This window comes from Neomonachus schauinslandi, chromosome 1, assembly GCF_002201575.2.
Source record: "Neomonachus schauinslandi chromosome 1, ASM220157v2, whole genome shotgun sequence".
Taxonomy (NCBI): domain Eukaryota; kingdom Metazoa; phylum Chordata; class Mammalia; order Carnivora; family Phocidae; genus Neomonachus; species Neomonachus schauinslandi.
The window spans coordinates 148,506,703-148,533,747 of record NC_058403.1 but is presented as its reverse complement, the minus strand read 5'-3'; the positions used below and the strand labels follow the sequence as shown (position 1 = coordinate 148,533,747).

The 27,045-nt window shown below is 38.6% G+C and overlaps 1 protein-coding gene across 1 annotated transcript in view; it reads left to right on the top strand.

The window, feature by feature from the left end:
- Positions 1-27,045, top strand: part of OXSR1 (oxidative stress responsive kinase 1) — a 93,454-nt gene that overhangs the window by 15,779 nt on the left and 50,630 nt on the right. Inside the window, exons 2-4 of the mRNA XM_021677556.1 lie at positions 769-881; positions 9,961-10,069; positions 17,865-18,006. Coding sequence (XP_021533231.1) covers positions 769-881; positions 9,961-10,069; positions 17,865-18,006 — 364 coding nt within the window. The remainder of the gene's footprint in view (positions 1-768; positions 882-9,960; positions 10,070-17,864; positions 18,007-27,045) is intronic.

The window sequence follows — 27,045 nt, the reverse complement described above, 5'->3', positions numbered from 1 at the left end:
TCCAAATCAAAACCTCAGTGAGATACCACCTCACACCAGTTAGAATGGCTAAAATTAACAAGTCAGGAAACGACAGATGTTGGCGGGGATGCGGAGAAAGGGGAACCCTCGTACACTGTTGGTGGGAATGCAAGCTGGTGCAGCCACTCTGGAAAACAGTATGGAGGTTCCATAATAGAAAAATAGAAAATAGAGCTACCATATGATCCAACAATTACACTACTGGGTATTTACCCCAAAGATACAAATGTAGGGATCCGAAGGGGTACGTGCACCCCGATGTTTATAACAGCAATGTCCAGAATAGCCAAACTGTTCAATCACAGATCTGTACCTCTGAAATAAATAATCAGTATATGTTAAAAAAAAAAAAAAAAAGCAGAAGGGGAAGAATGAAGGGGGGGGAATCGGAGGGGGAGACGAACCATGAGAGACGATGGACTCTGAAAAACAAACTGAGGGTTCTAGAGGGGAGGGGGGTGGGAGGATGGGTTAGCCTGGTGATGGATATTAAAGAGGGCACGTTCTGCATGGAGCACTGGGTGTTATACACAAACAATGAATCATGGAACACTACATCAAAAACTAATGATATAATGTATGGTGACTAACATAACAATAAAAAAGGAAAAAAAAAGACCAAAGCAGGAAAAAAAAATTTTTTTTTTACCTGCTAGTTTCAGCATTCAAAAAAAAAAATGTGTGGGAATTAGAAGTGTCATGTTCTTATCTGTTCATCTATTTACTCATTTATGTATTTATCTTTAGGGAGTGGAGCAACGGCTGTGGTCCAAGCAGCATATTGTGCCCCTAAGAAGGAGAAAGTGGCAATCAAACGGATAAACCTTGAGAAATGTCAAACTAGCATGGATGAACTCCTGGTATGCACATCTCATATTTTTTATGTGGGAATTATACTCCTATGTGTATTCATGTTAGAGTGGGAAATAACTTGAAATTTTTTATTACTTTTCTAAAAGGTGTTGTGATTTGCTCATCAAGTAATGCTTATTGTAAAATTTATAAAAATCAGGTAAATAGAAAAAAATTAGTTGTAATCCTCCCATTCTGAGATTAACACTTGCTATATAGTTTTTCAGACTGTGCACATTTAAATATCTTTGTATTTTTATGATAATGTAATCATTTACTTGTTCTTTTCATTGAAAAATTTATCAAATTCTTTGTGTCTATAAATATGAATTAATATGCCTTTCAGTATGTGTGTAGTATTCTGTTGCATAGGTAGATCACATTTTATTTAACCTATTTCTCTTGTTGGACAATTACCTTTTTCCTCTTTTTTATTGTTTTAAACAATGCTGCTTCTCTCTTTCCTGAAACTAGTATCATGCAATTGTGATACCTGGTCAAATGGAATATGCTTTAAAAGGCTTTGGCCTCCTAGGAACATGGTACCAATCTGCATTCTGACCACTGATACAAGATGAGAGGTAGAAGGTGGCATTGCCTTCTCCAAAAGCTAGGGAAAAAGAGAAGAAAGGGAGTCTCAGGGATTAATAGCTGCAAGAACTGTTCTGTGGAATTAAAAGCTAGACACACAGGGATTGTTTTGTACTTCTTTTATGAGCCATGATACCCAGAGTTGTTTTAAGTGTATAGTAAGTGCTCAGTAAAGGACATGAGATAGATTCTCAAATCATTTAACTTTGTAAATCCTCAGTTTCTTTGGCTTAAAATGGAAATAATAACATCTGCTTTGTATATCTCATGAGGTTTATCTTTCTTTTTTTTAAATTTTTAAAAAAGATTTTACTTATTAGAGAGTGGGAGGAGGGGCAGAGGAAGAGAGAGAATCTCAAGCAGACTCCATGCTGAGTGTAGAGCCTCATGCGGGGCTTGATCTCACAACCCTGAGGTCATGACCTGAGCCAAAATCAAGAGTTGGATGCTTAACTGAGTGAGCCACCCAGGCGCCCCCTTCATGAGGTTTTTCTTGAGGATGAAATGATCCAGTACTTGAAAAGTATAAACTGCCATACAAATAGGAACTAATGTTACTTTATTAAGTATTTCTTTTATTAAGTATTTCTCTAAGGTCATGTACAGCTAGTGATAGGCAGGAGTTAGCACTGGGATGATCTGACACTCCAGAAGTCTTTCTGTTCCCAGGTTGGATTTAATTTCTGGTTGAGCCTGTACTGAGTATTAGGGAATATTGGAATAAAAGGAAACGAGATAATGGAATTATGCATTGACCTTTTAGCAGATTAAACAAATGCATCTCTTCAGGAGTTGGTAATGTGTGAGCAAAAGCTAAAGAAGAAAGTTGCTAGAGTGGTCTTGGGCCTCTTTGGTGAGAGAATATACACTTGAAAGGAGATGCTGATGGAAATCCTAGGTAGTGATCTTGGATTTATAGATGCCCACAACCCCTTAGAGCATCATTTGGATATTTGAACTGTGCAATGATCATAAAAGAAGGTTGTAAATTGTAAACTAATTGTTTTGAGGAAAAACAGAATTTTTAACCTACCTATTAAGACTGGAATTTGATGGGCGCCTGGGTGGCTCAGATGGTTAAGCATCTGCCTTCAGCTCAGGTCATGATCTCAGGGTCCTGGGATCGAGTCCCGCATCGGGCTCTCTGCTCCTTGGGAGCCTGCTTCTCCCTCTGCCTCTCTCTCTCTCTGTCTCTCATGAATAAATAAATAAAATCTTAAAAAAAAAAAAAGACTGAAATTTGAGAAGCCCAGTATGAATTTGTATCATTTGCCAGTTACTTTATATAACTGATAAGGATATCATAAAGGTGAATGAAAGTCTTATTTATTACCTCATGACTAAAGAAATGGAGGTTCAAAGTTTAAATAACTTGACTGTGCTCACATGATGGTAACAGCAAACATCTTTTTAGTGATAGGCACTTAAGTGTACTTTACCCTCATAAACACCTCCATGAGACAGGTGGTAGCTCCATTTTAGATGAAGGAAGTAAATCACAATAAGTGACAGTCTGGATTAAAAATCAGGTCTTTCTGAGTGAAGTCTCTTCTATTTCATGTAATAGTAACTAAGTATAATCTTGGTTCAAAAGTAGAAAGAACATCTGTTCTCAGATATTTGACATCTTGAAAATAATATTTGTGTTATTACACTAGGGCCTTACTTGTAGAGGAATGCAAATTTGGTATAGCTTAGTAAAAGAAAAAAAATAAATTAGACCTCTATAATTTTGCCCACATGGTCCAGTAAACTTTACATTAAAATATAGTATTTATATATTTGGCAAATAAGTAAGGGGGAGAAGTGACTTTTAGTAAAACAAATTTTTTTTAAAAAATTATTTATTTGAGAGAGGAAGAGAGAGAGCACGAGTGGTGGGGAGGGGCTGAGGTAGAGGGACAGGCCAGCTCGGTGCTAAGCACACAGCCCCATGCAGGACTAGATCCCAGGACCCTGGGATCATGACCTGAGCTGAAGGCAGATGCTTAACTGACGGAGCCACCAAGGCGCCCCTTTAGTAAAGCAAATTTAAAATAATTGGCCTTTTTGGATGGGCACCTGGGTGGCTCAGTTGGTTAAGCGACTGCCTTCAGCTCAGGTCATGATCCTGGAGTCCCTGGATCGAGTCCCGCATCTCTGCCTCTGACCCTCCCCCCTCTCATGTGCTCTCTCTCTCTCATTCTCTCTGTCTCAAATAAATAAATAAAATCTTTAAAAAAATAAATAAAAAATAAAAAAAGAAATAAAATAATTGGCCTTTTTGGAGGGCAAACAAGTGAGATCCTACCAAAGTCTGAAGAAACATTGGGAATATAAAGAGGGCTGGATTTGTTTTTGGTATTTGTAGTGTCAAGGACCTGAGATCTGAGTGAGAAGGGCTCCATTTCTAAGAGATAACAAGCCCTTTAGTTTATCTTAGAAAATCTATTAGATCAGCATACCACACTTGTGGTGTCATGATTTTAAATTTGTTTTCAAAATGGTCTCTAATGTAGAAAGGGTGCTGTAGAACCAGGTTCTAGGTGTGTATCCTGTGTGACAGTTATTAGTGAGGAGGCAATGTATTGCTCCTTTCTCTTGTCAAAATGTTTTCTTGTCTGACAACCTTTGCTAAGTGTGATGGGAAAATCAGCTGTCAAATCTTACTACATTTATTTTTTCTGGAGATGTTACTCACAGGCACACTAGGCAGTGTTTTGAGCTTTTTCTCTTCTCTGGTAGATGCTAGGACTAGATTCATTGGCCAGACAGCTGAGGGGAACATAAAGAGGCTTAAAATGTCTTTCCTTCTACTGGGAGGCTCACGGTCCAGTTGAATGAAGAGTTAAGGCTCTTGTCTGCTGTATAAGGCCAAGCATGACAGATGCCTAGGAGAGGTGTCAAATACTGTGAAGTAAGAGGAGGAGGCATGCTCCTCATTACAAAGATGGAGGCCTCTGTGGAGATTTTTGTGTTCTGGCCCACCAGGGCTGGGGATGCTTTGAACAGACAGAGATAGAAACCCTACCAGGAAGGGGTTTAGAATTAGGAAAGAATTCATTTTTATGTATATATTCATAAATATTAATATAACTGAAACAACGTTTTCATAAAACAGTTCTTAATTATATTCTGTGGAATGCACTCTGATTTTCTATTTTTTTTGTTTCTAACTTTACTTAGTTTGTGTCATGGCCCATGTGGGTTGCAACCCATGGTTTGAGGTACACAGGGCCACACCAAGAGGTATTAGGACTTTAAACTCAGGCAGTGACAGTGATAAGGGAAAGGAATACACATTCCCTAGACATTTTATAGATGGAAGAATTGTTAGTTTTATTTATTTATTTATTTTTTGGTGGGCAGCAAAGCAAGGTTTATTGAGCAATTGCAAAGTATAGCACAAAGCTCCCGAGGAGGGAGGGGACCCAAGAGGGTTGCCCGAATTGTTAATTTTAGAATGAACATTCCATGAGGGCAGGGACTTTATTGTGTTCAGTTAGTATGAATGAATGAGTAAATTAACATTATTTGGGGACTGATTGAATGGTGTGAAGTGGAGGAAAACTGTTTGTGTCGGGGTAGTTAGAAAACCAGGAGTAAATGTTAGAAATCAAGATGAACGAGTTCCAGGAAAGAACGAAAAGTCATCGTTAAGCAATGCTTGAGAAAGCTTCAGGTGGAGAACAGAGAAGTCCACACAAAACCTCTGGCAGCAGCAGGTAACAGGACTTTCAAGAAAGCACTTTCAGTAGGACGGATGGAATTCACTTCGATGTGGGAGGGAGCTACTGGGAAATTTGAGTCAGAGTGAATATAGCACTCTTGCAAAGCATTTACATATTTATTTTTGCTTTTGAAAGGAAAGGGAAAAGGATAACTCCGATGGGAGTTAAGATAAAGGAACCCCCCCCCCACACCCCCCACCTTTAAAGGAATAGAAGAGAAGGAAAGAAATATTTAAGGCCCTTTCAGTTTGAATTTGATGGTTCTCTGATAGCCTCCTGTTAGAGGACCCTGGTGGTTCCCCCTCTCAGGGTAGAGCTGAAAACCCTTAGCTTCACGTTTAAGACATTGGACCGTTTGACCCCAATTCTATGTGTGTGAATTGTCACCCTCTATCTCCCCTCCCCTATCCAGTTGGTCACTAAGTCCTATGATTTATACCTCTTCAGTATACCTCTTGACTCCTTCTTTTCTTTCCATTCATATAGCCATGTATTTTTAATTTATTTTTATTTTTTTTTTAAAAGATTTTTATTTATTTATTTGACAGAGAGCACAAGCAGGAGCGGCAGGCAGAGGGAGAGGGAGAAGCAGGCTCCCCGCTGAGGAGGGAGCCCAATGCGGGGCTCCATCCCAGGACCCTGGGATCACGACCTGAGCCGAAGGCAGACGCTTAACTGACTGAGCCACCCAGGCGCCCCGCCATGTATTTTTCATATACCTATTTTGAGGTAGTTTTAAACTTCTAGAAGAGTTGCAAAAGAAGTACAGAAAGTTCCCAAATGCTGTTCACCCATCTTCTAACAGTAACATAACCACAGTGTGATTATCCAAACTGAGTGATTATTTATCAGTTTTCAGGCCACCGTCATCCCTCACCCAGGTCATAGCAACAGCGTTCAACAGTGTCTTTGCTTCTAGTCTTGCCTTCTCTCATTTATTTTCTATATTGCAGCCATAATGATTTTTATGAAACGGTATAGATAAACCTTTGATGCCTTCCCTTTGCTGTTAGGATGAAGCCTAAATTCTTGAACACAGTTACACGGTCCTTTATGATATGGTCCCATGTTATTAAAACAGTCAAACCCATAAAGTCTAGTTACCTTTCCTGTGTCAGTGTAGTAAAACTTTTTACAGGAAGCCTTCCCTGATTATCATTCCTATTTTCTGATAATTTGCCTCTCCAGTAAATTCATGTAGTATCCGGTACTTCTCCTATCCAACTCTTTATCATTTTGTGTTGTTAAATTAATATTTGTCTAATGTCTTCACCAGACTATAGGTTTCTTGAGGGCTCACCATTGTAGTCAAGCACCTAGCACTGTGCCTGGCACATAGTAGGCACTTGGTAGATATCTGTTGAAACCATGAACCACTTACCCTAGACAGGTCTACTCATTGCATCCTAAAATGTCTTGCATATTTCATCTTTTTTTTTTTTTTTGTAATTATGTGTGCCTTTCATCTTACACTGTTGTAATTTCCCCATATCCTGCAGAACTAAACTTGATTCCCACCTCCCCTGAGAGGACTGCTTGCCTACCTTCACTGTTCTTTCCAATGAATTCTTGTAGTATTTACTATCTTTACTACTCATTGGCAATATATGTTGTCATGTATTCCTTCTCATATGTATTTCTCTTATCTCTTGTAATCTTGTATAACTATGTTAACAGGGAGGTGTGTAGTTTTACTTAGTTTTTAGTACCGAAGACTGTGCTGGTGACTTTGGGGGTTGCAAAAATGTGTATGACAAGATCCTTGCTATAAAGGAATTTACATTCAAGTAGAGAAGATGAGAAAAGAAAAACTAATGTTCATGGAGCACTGCTTTTGAATCAGATTATGGGCAACTTTTACACAATTGATTTTTACTGTACAAATACCAACGTCATAATACTTGAATAAGAAAAGAGTTGTATAAAGTACTATAGGATTTAATTCATTCAGTAAATATTTATTGCAGGTGTACTGGGTGCCAGGCACAGTGATAAGTGCCAGGAATACAGAGTCTTAGCTTTCATTGAGCTTAAAGTTTTGTGAAGGATACAGAAAAATAAGAAATTATGGTATAATATGAGTTCTGCAGTGTTTAGGGAATCCACTTTTTTTCATGGATTTTTTTAAAATTCAAGTACAATTAACATACAGTGTTATATTAGTTTCAGGTGTACAGTATAATGATTCAACAATTCTGTGCATTAATTAGTGCTCGTCACAGTAAATGTTCTCTTAATTCCCTTTATCTACCCCCCCACCCCAGACTTACCCTCTGGCAACCACCAGTTTGTTCTCTGTATTTAAGAGTCTGGTTTTTTGGTCTCTTTATTTTCTTCGTTTTGTATCTTAAATGCCACATATGAGTGAAATCCTATGGTATTTGTCTTCCTCTGACTTAATCTCACTTAACATTATACCCTCTAGGTCCATCCATGCTGTTGCAAATGGCAATACGTCATTCTTTTTTATGACTGAGTAATAGTCCAGTCTCTGTGTGTGTGTATGTGTGTGCACTATCCACCAGCTTGCATTTAGGGATCCACTTTTAAGTACTTGCTTTATGGAGTTCTCAGTCCACCAGGGAGGGACAGATAAATGTCCAGTACATATGTGCTGTGATGTAAAGAGATACACAGGGAGTTTGGAAACCAAGAGACACCTAACTCAACTTGGGGAGTTGGTGAAATTGATATTTTGGCTAGATCAGAAGGAAGAATTAGCATTTTTAGTCAGGGTAAAATAATGAGGGAAGTATATTTGAGGTAGAGGGAATCCACAGCTTTAATATCCATGGTTAGAAGAAGCATGCTCACCTGAGGTTTACTGTGGCTGGATCGTAGGGGGTTTATAGGGGTAGGGCAGTGAGGGAGTAGGATTGAGACTAGAGAGGTAAGCAGGGCCCAGATCACTCAGGGCTCTATAAATTTCTTTATCACACCCAAGCTAATAAATTCATAACCTGAGGTAGAGTAAGCTTAGATGGAGCTCAGGTTTCTTCTTTGGACTTAGTTTCTGACCTTGCCATTTCAGGACATTTCTCATTAGAGTGAGAATTGTTAATTATTTCACCAAAATGGGAAGAAACAGTATTTTCAAAGTAAAACAAAACCCACAAACCAAAAAGCACCCTCTACCTGAATAGACATTTTTCCAAAGAAGACATCCAGATGGCCAACAGACACATGAAAAGGTGCTCAACATCACTCATCATCAGGGAAATGCAAATCAAAACCACAATAAGGCATCAACTCACACCTGTCAGAGTGGCTAAAATCAAAAAGAAAAATAACAAGTGTTGGCGAGGACGTGGAGAAAAGGGAACCTTCGTGCACTATCGGTGGGAATGTAAATTGGTGCAACCACTATAGAACCACTGTAGAAAATGTGGCAACCACTGTAGAAAACAGTATGGAGGCACCTCAAAAAATTAAAAATAGAACTACCATATGATCCAGTAATTCCACTACTGGATACCCAAAGAAAATGAAAACACTAATTTGAAAAGATATTTGCACCCCTATGTTTATATGTTTATTGCCATAGCCAAGATAGGGAGGCAACCCAAGTGTCCATCTATAGATGAATAGATTTAAAAAGATGTGATTTTACACACACACACACACACACACACACATACACAGTGGAATACTACTCAGCCATAAAAAGAATGGAATCTTGCCATTTGTGACAACATGGATGGGCCTAGAGGGTATTATGCTAAGTGAAGTAAGAGAAAGACAAATACCATACAGTTTCTCTTACATGTGGAATCTAAGAAACAAAACAAGTGAACAAAGGAAAAACAGACTATTAAATACAGAGAACAGTCTCACTGCCATGGGCTGGGGAGATGGGAGGGACAGATAAAGGGGGTTAAAAGATATAAACTTAGTTATAAAATAAGTAAGTCACAAAGATGGACAGCATGGTGATAGATGGTGACTACACTTGTGAGCAGTGAGTAATACATAGAATTGTCAAATCACTATGTTGTATTCCTAAAACTAATACAACATTGTATGTCAACTGTACTTCAGTAGTAAAAGTAAATTAAAAAAATAAAGTGGGGCGCCTGGGTGGCTCTGTTGGTTGTCTCTGACTCTTGATTTCGGCTTCCTCTCCCTCTGCTCCTCCCCCTCCCCCTTCTCACTCTCTCTCTGAAATAAGTAAAATTTAAAAAGAAAATAAAGACACTTTAAAATAAGCAAGATAAAAACAAACACCACCCTCTGTTTATGAGTAATTATCCTCTGTGGCTGTAAAACCAGATTTCCCAAGAGAGTTTTTCAAGGGTGCCTTGAAGAAAAACATGTGTCCTGGTGGAGGCCTCTGGTGCTATGTAAGGCTGTGATAAATGGTGCATATTTCTTTTTTTTTTTTTTTTAAGATTTTATTTATTTATTTGAGAGAGAGAGAATGAGAGACAGAGAGCATGAGAGGGAGGAAGGTCAGAGGGAGAAGCAGACTCCCTGCCGAGCAGGGAGCCCGATGCGGGACTCGATCCCGGGACTCCAGGATCATGACCTGAGCCGAAGGCAGTCGCTTAACCAACTGAGCCACCCAGGTGCCCAATGGTGCATATTTCTAATTTCAAAGATTACAGGTGGAATGAGCAGTCAGAATGGACTGAGGGAAACTGAGGAGGTTTTTGGTTTAACTATTCTCCAAAAGCTCAGAGCCATGGAGATCTTGCATATAGTCTTGGGATTTTCAAATCTGAATTCACTAACTTGTAGTGTTGTTTGAGGCTTTCATCTAATAAATTATCATGTTTTTTCTTTGTAGAAAGAAATTCAAGCCATGAGTCAGTGCCATCATCCTAATATTGTGTCTTACTACACGTCTTTTGTGGTGAAAGATGAGCTGTGGCTAGTCATGAAGTTGCTAAGTGGAGGTGAGTAGGGTACAAAGAAATGCTAACTTGTGTTGGTTGGAAAGTGACTAAAAATATTCTTTTTTATCCTGGTTTGGTGTTCATGGACATTTGCATTTGAGGAGATACTGAAAATATTGTATCTGCTGAAGATGCTAGTGTATAAGCTGAGACAGGTTTCACATGTTGCATTTGGTTGCCATGTCTCTTAAATCTCTCTTAATCTGTGATGATTCCCTCCAGCTTCCTCTGTTCCCTGACAGAAACTTGTTGAAGGTTCTGGTCTGAAGGGTCTGAGAATGACTATCTTGTAGAATGACCCACATTTTGGATTTATCTGCTTATTTCTTCCTGGTGATATTTAACTTGATTTGTATTCCCTTCTTTCTTGCAAATTGAAAATTGGATCTAAAGGCTTGATTAGATTTAAGTTAAAAGTTTTTGGACAGTATTTTGTGGGTAATGCTGTGTGTTCAAACACCAGGAAGTATTTCCTGTCTTGTTACATCTTTAATGGTGATGTTACTTTTGATTGCTTAAGGTTTTGACAGCCAGGCCTCACCATGGAAAGGTTAACTTTTTTTCCCTTTGCAGCTAGCAAGTAATCTGTGAGGTGATACTTGGGCACCGTGAGTATCCAGTTCCCCACCTAAGTCTTTTTTTTTTTTTTAAGATTTTATTTATTTGAGAAAGAGAACACAAGCAGGGGGGAGGGGCAGAGGCAGAGGGAGAAGCAGGCTCCCTGCTCAGCAGTGAGTCAGCCGCAGAGCTTGACCCCAGGACTGTGGGATCATGACCTGAGCCGAACCGACTGACCTTAACCGACTGAACCACCCAGGCACCCCCCCACCTAAGTCTTTCATTTAATTATTTTAGCATCTACTCATAATCCTTGTTTGAATCAATTATTCTGTCAAGGGTGGCAGAGTGGTGACTTATTGCATCCTTTCTTCTACATTTATAAACTAGCATTCTTCTGTGTGAAGGAACTTTACCTCATTAAATAGGGCTCTTTGATTAATCTGTATTGTAGTTTGTACTAAAAATGGAAGATAAATAATTGATTCTTTTTTTTTAAGTACCAATTTTCAGAGTAAAAAGTTGGTTTAATATTCACCTCCAACAGTAACAAATGAGAGGGTTTGGTTTTTTTTTTCTTTTTTCCTTTTTCCTTTTTGGGAAGGCTTTCATTTTTTTGAATGTCATTACATAGACACAAAGAATTTTATATATTTGGTGACTTTCAGTCAGTTTTACTCTATTTTTTTGATGCTCAGATTGTCCAAAATTTTGTCAGTGGGTCTCCCTTTAAGCTTACTCTTGTGTCCTTTTGACAAGAATCCTTTAGTCTTTGGTTACTTCCTAGTTTTTTGGTTCAAGATTTCCTAGGATCACATTTATGTTGCTTTTCCCAGTCCCAGAATCAGCCAGTACTCTAAGGGGTTCTGATCTTTGTTAGGAGAAAGGTATTTAGAGAGCATAACTGGGATGTTGGGGATTTCATTGCTACTACGTTGTCATCACTTCAAGTTGTAAGAACTTGGAAATATAGTGTATTAAAAATTGTGATTTGGAATTAGTATTTCCAGTTCAAGTTTAACATTATAGACTTTTAAAACTTTTTAAAAATTATACTTGAATCTCTTCTCTTACACAGAAAATTTTGATCCCCAGTATTAACATAATTAATTATGGTGCTTTATCCTGCAGTATGTATACAATTATTTCTGCTCAAGCCCTTAGAATAAAATGTAAGTATTGCTGATTGCCAACAGCGGGCCCTTGTCATGTATAGATTGAACGTTTTGTTATGGTTACCTGAAGGCCCAGCCCATCACGTAGTAAATTACACATTTTGCCAAGGCATGGATTTGGATCATGTGGCAAGATTGGGAGGACCACCCAACCTTCCCATCACTGTGCTTCTTGGTTTTTGTTTGCATACGTATTTTGTGTGGGAGCATGATTTTAGAATTGATAATATTGTACTTCAGTGAACACCTTACTTCCCCAGAGAGGCCGTAAAGGAAAGAGAATAGGCTCTAGAATTAATTCCATCTTTCCTACTTAACAGGTTTATGTCATTGGGCAAACTATTTAAACTCTCTGAACCTGTTACCTTTCTATCAAATGGCGATACCTTTCTATATTTTAGGGTATTGGGGTGTAGTAAATGAGGTGACATATGTCAGGCATCTGTCATTTTGCTGACATGTAGATGCACAAGAAATTTAGCCATTAATAATAATCCCTTGTTATTTGATGCTTTTCAGTGTAGCCAGAATCACCTTTTTGTTTCAATCCATTAGTGACACACTGGAGAAACTGGATGGCTTTGTTAAAGGCCCTGTTCATATGATGGTTGGAATCCTTGCTAACACCAACCACCTTTCAAGATGGTGGTCAAGCATGGTTCTTTCAGTATGGACAGATATGGGAATATTAGGTAATACTGTATCTTTCATTATTGATCACCTATAGCATAATTTTCTCTATTTGTAATTTACAAAAATGTATAATACAAAGTTTTTAATGTTTTGCTAACAAGTCCTCTGATGAATAGGAATACATTGTCTTGCTTTATTTCTTCATCCATACCTGTATGCCACCCCATCCTTTCTGCTACTCCTAAGCAGAATGAATGTATATTTTTTAAAGAATCCCTGTTTCTCTCTCAGGGAGTATGTATCCTGATCTTAGAAGTGGCAGGACATGTAGCTGGGTGGGATATCTTTTAAATGTACCTCTCTGTCCCTCCTGGTCTTAGGTTTCCTGGGACAGTGCCCAATTTTTCCAGCCCTGGGACTCAGCACATTCCTGGAGGATAATTTTCAAACATGTTCCAGCCATTAACTCTATTTTTAATTACTTATATTTCCATGAGTCAACATAATCTTACATCTAAACCTTTTAAGATAATAAGAATTGACATCATTTTTTAGGTAAATGAAGCCTTGCTTTTTTAGTTATAAAGTGAGTAAACATTTAAACTGAAGAGATACATTAAACACTTTTTAGAAAACAAAAGTTAGAACTAAGCACAACTGTAAAATATTTTTAAAATATGGAGAAACTGCCAAGATCTAGAGCTCAGTTAAAATTCCATTTATCAAATACTTATTGATCACCAATACTTTGGTGAATCATACTGTTAGTTCCTTGCTCTTATGGGCTTCATAGGTAATAAGGAAGAGTTACAGTTAAATAATTATAAGTATGTAGAGAACCAGGAAGAAGTACCAAGTGCCATGGGAACAGGTACCAGGAGAATGTAACCTTACGGAGGGAGAATGGATACAGTGGGGTTAACAAAGACATCCCTCAGGAGGTGATGTTCAGCTGAGACCTGGAGAATAGGTCATAATTAGCCAGGTGAAGTGGGAGGTGGGGGTGGTATCAAGGGAAAGATGGGGGAAGTGATCCAGATAGAGGGAACACTGCAGAGAAGGTTCTGGAGGCAGGATGGAGAAATATGGTGTGAACTGATTGGGACCTACACTTGGAGCCGAAAGAGTAAGAGGAGAAGACCATTGATAAGGAGGGGCTTCCTTTGAGTAATTAAATAATATAAATAACCAGAGTTAACAGACGTATGTTTAGGCGACCTTCTTTCACATCAACTTTTTTAGCCAAAATATTTAAAACAAAAGCATATTTTTCATTCAGCAACATTGCACTGATGTAGAATTTAATAAACTAATTAAATCGTAAACTGAATTGCAACTCTCACTCTTATACCTATCAAGCAGTGGGCATAGTGGTTAAAGTAAGTTTAGATTCAGTGTGTCACAATTATAGTCATTTCTTACTGCTTCCTTGTTGCGATATTCCTCTGTGAATTAAACTGTGATATTGAATATTGGAATTTATTAGCATAGGAAGTTAATCTTCAGAAATTAGAAGCAGTTCTGATCTAAGTAGTTATTTCTGCAATTTATTAGCACCAAACTGCAGTTTAAGAGTTTTATTATTTTTTTTAATTTTATTTTTTTTAAAGATGTTATTTATTTCACAGAGCACAAGCAGAGGGAGAGAGAGGGAGAAGCAGGCTCCCTGCTGAGCAGGGAGCCTGATGTGGGACTCGATCCCAGGACCCTGGCATCATGACCTGGGCCAAAGGCAGCCGCTTAACCGACTGAGCCACCCAGGCATCCCTGCAGTTTAAGAGTTTTAGAAATCAAAGTAATTAAAGTTTCTGAAAGGAGAAGAGAGAGGATTACCTGTAGGACTTAGAGGCATGAATTGTGGCATTGAAGAAACCTAATTTAAATTCACTCTCTTAGTGAATTATTTGTTGTTTAGGGATGCTCTCAACTTTGTCATCATCCAAGACATAAAAAAGTATGGGAACTTCTTTAATCTAAGCAGGACCCAGGTAAAATACCTGGTATTAATAATAGTGACCAATTTTGGTTGTTCAAGCAACAGTGGAGGGGCATGTCTGTTTGAAATGGAATACTCAGCCCAAGCAAATTTTGTGGCCTTTGAAACCTTGCATGGCTCAGGAAGACACAAATAAAACCCAGTGGCTAAATACTGATTAAATCTTCTTGGCAGAAATTCTAGTAACCAAAATGAGCTAATTTTGGATTCAAAGAGTGTTTTTTCATAAACGTAAACTGAAGAAATGAACATGTTGACTGAGTAACTTGAGCTGTAATTATGAGACTAACAAGTGTCTAAACCAGCAGCTGTTCTGCCACTTTTTCAATATTATTTTAATATTTAGTAATGATTTTCTTGGGCAGTTAAAGTTTTGCATTGCTTTTTAAATGTTCTATGCCATGGGCTAGGAAAGCAGACATGAGATGGATTTTTTGAAATAGGTGTCTATATTTTAAATTTTTGCTTTGTTACTGAATTTGTACCCATTCCCTCTTGTTTTCTGTTCTCCTGCTTTTACTCTGAGAAATGCTTAGATTTCAGTGGACAGTGTTCATCAGGTAGCCAAGTTTGTTAAAATACATCTTCTTGGGCTCACCTTAGATCTCTTGAATGACAGTCTGCAAGATCTGGAAATCTGCATTTTTAACCAGTTCGCCAGCTAATCCCTTCATGTGTTAAAGTTCGAGAACAGATTATCCCCCCAGAATATTTCTTTCAGATTGTGCCCAGGGACATAAGATTGTGTGTGCTATTATAGCCTTCTCTCATTATTCCTACTTTTCCTTAGGTGTTAATTGAGTCATCCAGCGGTAATCTACAGTCTTCTTTTACTTAACATACTTTACCTTCACATGTCTTCGTTGATAGGAAGAGTTCTATGTAATTTTGATATTTGAGGAAGGAGGATTGTAAGCACCATCATCATGTTAGATGCTACAAGATGCTGAAGAAATCAAATGGGAAAAAATGGGTACCTTCCAGGACCAAGATTTGTCAGTTAAAGATCAAGGTCTTAGTGACATAATTATTCCTCCACCTATAAGGAAGACTGAAATGGAAAAGAAACTGTATATAAGAAGAGGGGACTTCTTGGGGCTCTTGGGTGGCTCAGTCGGTTAAGTGTCTGCCTTTGGCTCAGGTCATGATCCCAGAGTCCTGGGATTGAGCCCCACATCAGGCTCCCTCCTCAATGGGCAGCCTGTTTCTCCCTCTCTACCGCTTGTGCTCTCTCATGTGCACGCGCTCCCTCTTTGTCTCTCTCTCTCAAATAAATAAAATCTTAAAAAAAAAAAAAAAAGGAGAAGAAGGGACTTCTTTTATAGCTTATTCAGAATGTCTGTCCTGGACATAGACTGGAGATGTGCCCTGCTCTAATTTCCCTGTTGATCATTGATGATGTGAAATCATTAAAAATCTTCTACGATTTTAAAAAGGAGTTCATGGTTCAAACTCTTTAAAAATACAGATCTAATAGCTTTCTATATGCCCTAAGTCTCTATTGCTCCATTTTTTTGATCCCCCAGACTGGAAGTTCTCAGAAAGTCAGCAGTTATACCATGTGTATCTTGACATATTTTGTGGTACCCAGATCTAGGTCTTGCATATATGGCCAAATTGTTGAATAGATAAATTGTGTTAATTTTTAATTCCTAGTAGGAATTTCTCCCTTTGCATTCCTTATTTTAGATACTCTTTACTACAAACATGTAATTCAGTTGGCATTTATTTATACACATGTCTTCTTACTAAGCAGTTCTGCGAAACCTGGATTTCTCAGGAGAACGAAACATACGACCTGTTGGTATAGTCACTTTGCTTTGGGGACTAATATGTGATTGATTAAACTAAGCAGAACAAAATGTCTCCTTTAGGCCTCTCCCTATGTGAGTCACAGTTTTGTGAATCCCAGCAATAAAGAGGGGAAAGTGTGTATTAATGTATTTGAAAACGCCACCTGGAATCTGGAGCCTTCCTGGTTCATTATCTCCAGAGAGTACACTGCTTGTTTCCTGCAGGACATGGGAAGTGGCAGTGGCCTGGCTTCCAGAGAGGGGGGGGAGGAATTTGGGCATCTTCTTCCTCGATAAATGAACTTTCAACCAGTTTTCCTGATTTCAGCCCTTTTCTTCAATCCCCTCTAACTTCCCCTTAGGTAGACCTTGCTGATTGTGCTCTAGAGGGATATGCTGTTTCCTCACTGGCACACGCCTCCACAGGCATCGAAGTTTCAGATCGCTCTACTCTGCTTAGTTAGTTAACTTGTTCTGTTTTCCTTCCTCCAAAAAATGATTGTTGTCTCTCTTCTTTATCTTCTTTGTTTTCTTTTTCGTCCTAGATTTATGCCTTTTTTAAAATCAAGTTTATCAAATTAGTGGATTTCAAATGGGAGCTGAAGTAAATGTGTGTGTTTTGAAGGATTCCATCTAGATCCTTCTTTCCATCTATTCGGGAGTACATTTTTTTCTTGTTTTTCTTGTAAGTGTGTGAAATAAAAGCACCCACTAGGGCAAGTTTTCAGCATAAGTGTGTGTTTTAATTTTATTCTTGATCGAGGTCTTGTGCCAAGAAATGGAAATCCAATCTTTTCTGTGCCATTTATGTTATATTCTACTTCTTGGCACAATTTCTGGTATCAGAGATTATTTTGTTTTGGTTCTGTGATCTTTATGGGCCATATGCTGCCAGAAATCTTATGAATCTCTAGCAAACTTTTTTTGATTATAATAATTAGTTATGGTAGTCAGCATTCTATGATTTTAATTACTGCATAGGTGTCTTTTCCCTCTCTCCCCCCAGTTTTTAGTCAGAGCATTATTTCTGATCTGGGGAAGAATAGGAGGGATAATACATCTGGGCTATTATTGAAAGAGAACTGCCATTTTTATCCTTTTCATTTTTTTCTTGCCTTACCTATTTTATTATTATTAACCTGAAGAATAATTTTAACCCTTAAGTTGATTTGCGTATACATGTGATCTTTACTTGTCAAGCGTTTCTTCTGTAATTTGACCTGCATTGCAATTGTATTTTTATATATTTATTCGTACAATGTTGCATAATCTGATCCAGTGTTGGAAACCTAAATTAGTTTGTGGTATCTTACACTAAAGTGTTATTGATGGGTATGATTTACCTAGGTATTCTTCAGATGTGGTTAAAAATCTTACCTTTTCCAGATTCTTATTGTAAAAGTCTAAAGGAAATGCTGGGGTAACACTGCTATTTGGATATTAGGCTGCTTTCTGTTTTAGATTGCAATGAAGAATAAATTATTAATTTTAAAGTTCTGTATTTCCTTGTATTTGCTGTTTTTTCCTTTCCTACACCATTAAGTTTATGAAAAGGCTTACATGTGGCTTGATTTCAAAATGGCTCTGAATTGTATTGGATGAGTCAAAAATTTATGGCAAATTTTGTCTTGTGTTTTCAGGTTCTGTTCTAGATATTATTAAGCACATTGTGGCAAAGGGGGAGCACAAAAGTGGAGTCCTAGATGAACCTACCATTGCTACAATACTCAAAGAAGTGCTGGAAGGGTTGGAATACCTGCATAAAAACGGACAGATTCACAGGTACGGAAAAGACAACACTGCTTTTTTTGAAAATGCAGTGGTAGTTGTGCTGTCATTTTGTTGAGACCATTCCCCATTCTTCTGCAGAATTGATCATAATCTCTGAGTGTTATCATGGCTTTTTGGATCACTAGTTTCAGCACATTGTGGTTAGGCTTTTAATTACCCAGCTAGCAAGTATTTAAAAAGTAACAAATATTTTAGTCGAATTGGAAAATAAAAAAACAGGAAAAATTCATCATTTCCTGTCAGGAGGCAATCATTGCAATCACTAATGACATTTTGTAATATTTCTTACCAGTTTCTTGTATATGCTTAAAAGGTATTTAAAACTATGTATGATTTTGTGAGTTGCTTTTATTGTTTTCTTTATATTTTACCTTGAGTATTTTCTCAAATTATTAAAAGCTCTTTGTAAAATAACTTTTTATTAAGACTTTTTTTTTTTTTAATGTAAAAAGCTATGTATCATTCATGGTCCAAGTACTCATGGCTGTCTCTATCTATTCAGTCCCTGGGTAGAGATAACAAGAATCCAAATGGTGTTGGATTTTGTGCTACCCAAATCTGTTTAATCCCTGGATTTGGTTTTCCTTCCTATCAGGCAGTCTTTTCAGTCATTCTTAAGGATAGTCTCACTGTATATAAGAATTTGCTGTTGACAGTGCTTTTCTCTCAGCAATTGAAAGATGCTATATTACTTAATTCTGGCCTCCAGGGCTTCAGATGAGAAGTCTATCATTTGAATTGATGTTCTAGTATGTTATTTTCCCTGGCTTCTTTCAAGATTTTTTTTTGTCTTTCGTTTTCTGAAGTTTAATTATGATTTCTTGGTGTGGACTTCTTCAGGTTTATTCTGTGTGGGGTTCCCAAACTTAGCGAGTCCATAGGATTTTGCCTTTCACCAAGTCTGGAGAGTTTTCAGCCATTATTATCTTTGGGTAGTTTTTCAATCCATTTTTTTCCTCCTCTTTTTATGGGGCTCTGATAATACAAATGTTAGCTGTTTTGTTATTGTACAGTAAGTCCTTGAAGCTCAGCTCAATTTTTGTCATCCTGTTTTTTTTCTCTGTTCAGATTGAGTAAATTCTCTTGATTTGTTCTCAAGGTCTGATTCTGTCCTTTGCATTCTGCTCTAGAACCCACTGAGTTTTTTATTTCAGTTATTGTAATTTTTTAGATAATTTGGTTCTTTTTTATAGCTTTTCTTTGCTGAGATTTTCTGTTTTTAATTTGCTTTGATAATCCCAAACTGCATGTTGAAGCCTTTTTTTTTCAAATAAGTCAATTTTAATAAGATCCTCTGCACAGACATTTGCTACACAGAAAACTGAAATAGCACAAAAAAATTTTACTACAATTTTTTAAAACCAGAAAATCTAGCATACACACCTGCCCTAATCGTGCTCTAACCAACCACCCAAAGTTTTCTGTGTGTTCCTTCTGCACAAGTTACTTGGCTTCCGATTTTTGATGTTAGGTCTTATCTTAATGACTTCAGGCCTCTCAAACACACAGGCAACTCTCAAAACCTGTTAGTGCTTCCTTAGGTCAAATCAAAAGGTGGAAGTATACTGAAGTCATTCAAATGCAAACTACAGGATTCCTCACACATTACTGGTGTGAAGGTAGAAAAGATACAAATCTAAAGAAAGACCTTATAATATCATAGATTACCAAAATATTATACAGTTTGCCCTAACATAGAGCAGCTTTCCTAAGCTGCTGCAAAATGATCCTAAAACCCTAGCAAGAAGAAACAGTACAAGAATAAAGTTTATGTTTATGTTGGCTCCACGTCATAATTATTCTCCATACTGGTTTCCTCAGAAAGATCTTTATGATACAGGCAATAATGACAGCGACATCGAAATCTTTCCACTCTTGATTCACCCTCCTCAGTTTCCTTCTGCTGTAGATCTTTTTGAAGCTGGGACTCCGGGATGAGGTAGCGCTGGTATTGAATCATTCGAATCATCCTTGCCATCCTTTCTTTCTGAGCAGTTAACACAATCCTTACTCCAGTCCTCCTCCCGTAACTACTAAGGATGCACTCATTCAGCCCCTGTGATTTCTTCTCTCTGTTCTGCTGTTAGGGTGGATATTCTGGTAGAGGGGAAGGGAGTTTGATACTAGAGTCAAGAGTCAATTTACCAAGGTTCTTTGTTAATACTTCGGAGATAGTTTGAGAGGCACCTGAGCCTTCCTGGGAATTCTCTTCACTGAGCATCTGAGATGATCCCGGGGCCCATGTTGGGTAAAGCTGCTTTGGCGAATCCTTTGGAGGCCTAGTCACAGACCGAAGCTCCTCCTAGATCTTCGGGGTCCAGTGGGAGGTGATGCTCAAGACTCAGCTTGTAACGAGATAGCCTGGAAAGAACTTTATAGCCCAGAAAGAGTGAGAAAAACTCAAACTACAACAAAGTGTGGAGTGGCAAGAGAAAGAACAGACCTGTTGAAGCCTTTTTATAGTGGCTGCTTTAAAATTCTTCTCAGGGACGCCGGGGTGGCTCAGTCGGTTAAGTAGCTGCCTTTGGCTCAGGTCATGATCCCTGGGTGCTGGGATCGAGTCCCGCACTGGGCTCCTTGCTCAGCAGGGAGCCTGCTTCTCCCTCTGCCTGTGGCTTCCTGTGCCTGTGCTCTCTCTCTCTGACAAATAAATAAATAAAATCTTAAAAAAAAATAAAATTTTTGTCAGATAATTCCAAGATCTGATTCATATCAGTGTTGATGTCAATTAATTGTCTTCTCTTATTAAAGTTCTTTCTGGTTCTTGGTATGAGGAGTGATTTTTTAATTGTATCCTGGATATTTTGGATATATGTTAAGAGACTCTTGATCCCATTTAAATATATATATTAGCAGGTATTTACACTGTTTGGGTTTAGTATACAAGTCTGGGTCTACTTTGGTGGGCTGTAGATCATGTGACAGTTTGAGTTTTAGGGCCCCTACAGTGCTGTTCTGTTTTGTTTTGTTCACCTGGCACTGCTGGGGCTCTCTACTCAATCCCTGCTGATACAGCCATTGAGAGCAAAAGTGCACGTCCCCAGGCCTGGTGCTGCTAGGTGGAAGGTGGGAGATAGATGCTGTACCTGTGGGTCTGTGAGCACTTTTGTGGGTCTACTGTGTGGTCCAGGCCTCTTGGTGCCAGTGGGGCTCCCATTCATTCTCTGATGGTATTGCCTGTGGGGATGAAGGCATTTGTCGGAGCCACCTTTTGCTCCTGGGTAGAGAGTTGGGAGACACTGGGCCTGGGTTGTCCTTTGCCACTGTGTGGAGGGCCGGGAAGTGCTGGGTTGGGTTGTTCTCTGCAGCTGGCTAGCAGGCTGGGAGTTAATGGCCGGGCTGTTGGTGCTGCTGGTGTGGGCAGTATGGGCCTACCTGCTGCAGTGGATGTGGGGTGGAGAATGGAGTTTCCCATTTGGTTCTTCATTTAAACCTCTGGTTCTGGCATAGTGGGCCAGCCTGTAACTCCAGCTATGGGGTCCTTTGCTAGGTCTGTGCTGCGAGGTTGCCCCTTTCTTGCTCCTTTGGCCACAGAGAACAGGCTTGGAGGGTGTTTTTTTCATTTTGTTTTTGTTTTTGTTTGTTTGTCATCTATGCCTCTTGATGCTAGTCTCCAGTCCAGGATATGTTGGATTAAAAGAAAACTCAGAGAAGTCGTATAGTGCTCTTTGAAAGTGGACTTGGATTAATGTAAATGTTTATAGCAAACTCTGGGGCAGCCACTAAAAAAGGAAAAAAGAATTGACATGCTGAGAGGAGAGGAAAACGGAATCATGTAAAATGCTCAGTTAAAATCAAGGCAGAAAAAAGGTGGAAGATACAACAAAATTGTAATCTTAAAAATCACCTACCTTTAAGGAACTAGAAAAAAAATAACAAACTAAGGCCAAAGTTAGCAGAAGGAAGGAAGTAAAAAAGATCAGAATAGAAATACATGAAATACAGATGTTTTGGATGTGACACTAATAGAGGCAAGAAAAGAAAAATTAAACAACTGGGACTACACCAAACTAAAAAGCTTCTTCATGGCAAAGCAGACCATCAACAAAATAAAAAGGCAACCTATGGAATGGGAGAAAATATTTGCAAACCACATTATCCCATAAGGGATTAATATCCAAAAATATACAAGGAACTCCTACAACTTAGAGACAAAAAACCATAAATAACCTAACTAAAAATGGGCAAAGGCTCCAAATAGACATTTTCCCAAAAAAACGATACACAAGAAGAAGTACATCACTAATCCTTGGGTAAATGTAGTCAGAACCACAATAAGATACCATCTCACATCTGTTAGGATATCTGTTTTCAAAAAGACAGAGGTAACAGATTTTGGATAAGGATGTGGAGAAAAGGGAACTTTAGTGCACTGATGGTGGCAACGTAAACTAGTGCAGCCACTGTGGGAAACTATGGAAGTTCCTAAAAAAATTAAAAATAGAATTACCATAGGATCCAGCAATTCCACTTCTGGGTATGTACCCAAAGGAAGTGTGAAATCACTGTCTCAGAGCCAAGCTATGAAAACGACCTAAGTATCCATCAATGGGTAAATAGATAAAGATGTAGATTATTATTATTCAGCTGTTAAAAAAAGGAAGGAAATCTTGCAGTTTGTGACAACATGGATGAACCTGTAAGGCATTATGCTAAGTGAATTAAGCCAGACAGAGAAAGACAAATACCGTATGGTATCACTTATAAGTAGAATCTAAAAAAGAAGTTGAATTCATAGAAACAGTAGAAAAGTGGTGTCCGGGGACTGGAGGGTCGGGGAAATAGGGAGACATTGGTAAAAGGGTACAAACTCAGTTATAAGATGAATAAGTTGTGCTAAGAGAGTAGAACTTAAATGTTCTCACCAAAAAGTAAATATGTGAGGTGACAGATGTGTTAATTAACTCGATGGCGAGAATCCTTTCCCAGTGTATACATATATCAGACCATCACATTGTAACATTTTAAATATCTTACAGCTTTGTCAGTTAATACCTCAGTTTAATAAAAAAAAAATCACCTACTTAACCCTAATCCTTCAGCAAATAGATAAGCAAAGACCCAGAAAAGTAACTGATTAAAGATCAGGCAGCTGGGACGCCTGGGTGCCTTAGTTGGTTAAGTGTCTGCCTTCAGCTCGGGTTGTGATCCCAGGGTCCTGGGATCGAGTCCCACCCACATCGGGCTCCTTGCTCAGCAGGAGCCTGCTTTTCCCTCTGCCTGCTCTCCCTGCTTTTTTTTTTTTAATTTAGTTTTATTATGTTATGTTAATCACCATACATTACATCATTAGTTTTGATACAGTGTTCCATGATTCATTGTTTGCGTATAACTCCCAGTGCTCCATTCAATATGTGCCCTCTTTAATACCCAACACCAGGCTAACCCATCCCCCCACCCTCCCCCTGCTTCTCCCTCTGCCTACTCCCCCTGCTTGTGCTCTCTCTCTTGCTCTCTTGCTCTCTGTGGTCTCTCTTTCTCTCAGATAAATAAATAAAATCTTTAAAAAAAAAAAAAAGATTAGACAACTATCAAGTGCTAAAACTGAGGTTTTAAGGAATAATCAGAATATGGAGGGGAAAAAAAGCAAGGTATCTCCCCACCCCCATCACACACACATACATACAAACTTTTAATTAGGTTATTCTGAGAATAGCACCATTTTAAAGAAATTATATCAGTGAAATCAGCCCATTTATAAAAGGTATCTTACTCTAGGAAAAAATAAATAATGCTTTCTAGTTGTCTAAATTTTCCAACCAGCTTACATCTTAACAAAGAAAAATGAACTCTTCTTATGGTAATGAAGCAGAACAGTTGACTCTAAGGAATAATATATAAACTAGAAATCTTGGAAACATTGAAGGCATATTCTTCAGACAATAGGATTTTTCATCTCAAATTATATCCATTTGTTTCATACCTAGTTAAAATAATGTGTTAACAGATGACTGAAAAAGGGCATGACCAAAGAGTAAACATTTGGGAATATATTTCCTGCACTGTCAAAAGGAAAAGGTGCCCTGAAAAACAGGATTCCCATCCTCTGGATAGTGGTAACCCTATGGATACATACCTTGATACTAGCAATAAACATAATTCAGTTACTACCTCAGTTCTGATTTCACGTTCAGGCAATCTTCGAGAAAAAAAATGTGCCAGAAACTGCTAATTGGCCCCTAGCGTGTCTCCTCTTCTTTTTGAATTATAAAAACATGACATTTTTACTGGGCATATGACCATCCAGAAGAAAGGCGACATTTCATAGCCTCCCATGAGGATCAGATACAACTGTGTGAATTTTTTTCTAGCCACTATGATGAGAACAAAAATGTATATACTACTTCAAAGTTGTTCCCTTAACAGGTTTTGTCAACCCCCAGCCCTACTGACATTTGGGCTGGACAGTGCTTTGTTGCAGGGGCTGTTCTGTGCATTGTAGGATATATTTAGCAACATCCCTGGCTTCTACCCATTGCATGTCAGTAGCTCTTCCCCCGTCAGTGTGACAACCAAAGATGTCTCCAGACATTGCCAAATGTCCCGAGAACCACCGCTAATACAAAGTGGCATAACCTCTATTTCCCCTTTCCTTCCTTCCACTGAAATGTGGATGTGGTGATAAGCCATCTTGGACTACGTAACAAGAACTTAGGGATGTTAGAACAATAAAATAGAAGGAGCCTGAGTCCCTGATTCTGTGGAGTCACCATGCTGGACTGATGTCACTTATGCCTAGACTATTATATGAGAGAAAAAAAACAATCTTCTGCAGCCATGTAGATCATCAGGGATTGACAAACCCACAAGTTAAATCCAGCCTGATGTCTGTTTTTTGTAAAAGCAACAACGAAACAGTCATGCCCATTCATTTACAGATTCTCTGTGGCTGCTTTAAAGCACTATGAAAACAAAGTAATGGTGACAGAGAGTGTCTGGCCCACAGAGCCTAAAATATTTACTCTCTGGCCCTTTAAGAAAATGTTTGTTGACCTCTGGTGTAGATAATAACAAGCATTCACTGAAACGTGAGTGCCATATAGTATTCTAAGTGCATCCTGTATGTTAGCTCATTTAATCTTTACAGTTACTTTATGAGGTAAGTACCCTCTCATCCCCATTTTACAGATGAGGAAACCAACGCAAAGAGAGGTAAGTAATTAGGCAAAAGTCACCCACCTAGTGACATAGCTGGGCCCAAATTTAGGCAGTGTGCTTCTAAAACCTGCTAGGAAAGAAAGATTGTGCTAATCCATGAAGCTGGGTACACATTAGTTTAATATCAGTTACATTTTTTAGTTACTAACTCAGCAGAATTTAGATCTGTCACTGGGGTCATTTTCTTTAAATATCCTCTGTGTTGTCTTTTATTTAATATATCCAGTCCCTATTTTAAAAGTCGAAATCTTCACTTCAGAACACAGATAAAAGTATGTTCTTTATCCTAAAACTTTATATATACAGACTGTTAAAGGAAATTAACCCAGAATACACATTAAGGTCACTGTCTTTTTTAGAAAGCAATGAAAAGATCCGTATCAAGTTCAGGCAAAAATTCAGTCTCTGCTCGGTTTTGTATGACCATAACATCTACTTTGAATATACATCAGCCCTCGTTTAGCTAAATGAGTAAAAAAGCCAGAAAAAATGCTGGAAGAAATAAGGGCCCAAAACTTCCAAATCATGAACCATGATGAGGACGAATACAAAGGGATCTGTGAGTAGACACACTGTAGTTACACTGTTGAAACCTAAACAGAGTATCTTGAAAGCAGTAAGATTTGGAAAACAACTCATCATGTAGGGGGAGTGGGAAAGACTAATTGTTTGTGTCTCCTTAGAATTCATATGTTGAAACCTAATCAGCATTGTGCCGGTATTTGGAGAGGTGGGGGCCTTTGGAATGTGATTAAGTCATAAGGGTGGTCCCCCCTTATGAATGGGCCTGTCCTTATAAAAGAGACCCCAGAGAACTTCCTTGCTCCTTCTGCCACGCGAAGACATAGGGAAAAGATGGTCACCTTTGTCAGAAGGTGGAAGAGTGTCAGTAATGTATCCCCCACACTGAGAAGACACCTTGAGACCGAAAAACAACACACACCGCTCCATACTGTTTACACGGTTTTATTTGGGGTAACTTACTGATAGGGGGATTGTATGGACTGACAATCCAGGCAGCTATGCAACTATTCTCTGGCCCCATTCTCCATCTAGTCCAGATCTTAAACCACAGTTTTTATAGTGTGAGGGGCATGGGGGTGGTATTGAACGGTAGCTATCTAAAGGGGCACCTTCTTTGTGCGTTACTTTAGGGAAGATCAGAACGAGCCTTCCCACATCCGGTCAGGGCGTGCATTAACCTCCACATGGTCTGGAACACGTGGCTCCAAGGGAGGTCGTTGTGCAGGCATGGACAAAAATGGGGGGCTAAAGATGGAGTCTGTGTTGTCAGCACCCCTACACCTGTGAACCAGGAAGTGGATCCCCACCAGACCCCAAATCTGCCATTGCCTTGATCTTGGACTTCCCAGCCCCCAGAACTGTGACAAATAAATGTTGGTTGTTTAAGCCACCCAGTCTGTGGTATTTTTGTTAGAGCAGCCTGAACAGAACAAGGTAAGACAGTAGCGATATGATTGATTATTCCTGTCAGAACAGTGGAAGCCAGAGGTTATGAGAAGGAGCCCTACAGTCCAACAACCCCTTTAGGATTCTTATCTTCCTGGTGAATTATTCCTATTTTTTAAGTTATATAATGGTCCTTTTCATTCCTAGAAATGCTTCTATATTAAAGACAATTACATCTTATTTTAATATGGCTACACTAGCTTACTTTTGCTAAGCATATCTTTCACTGTGGCTCATTTTTTTCTAGGGTCCTGATTTTATGAAGGGGTCTCAATTCTACTCTCAACCTTAAACTAGTCCAGTGCCATGTTTTCTGTTTAGGGGTGGGTTTTAAAACCTGAAGTGCCTAGCCATTTGTCTTCTCTCTTCCAAGGCTTACTGCTCTGGGTCTTAAGTGTCCCT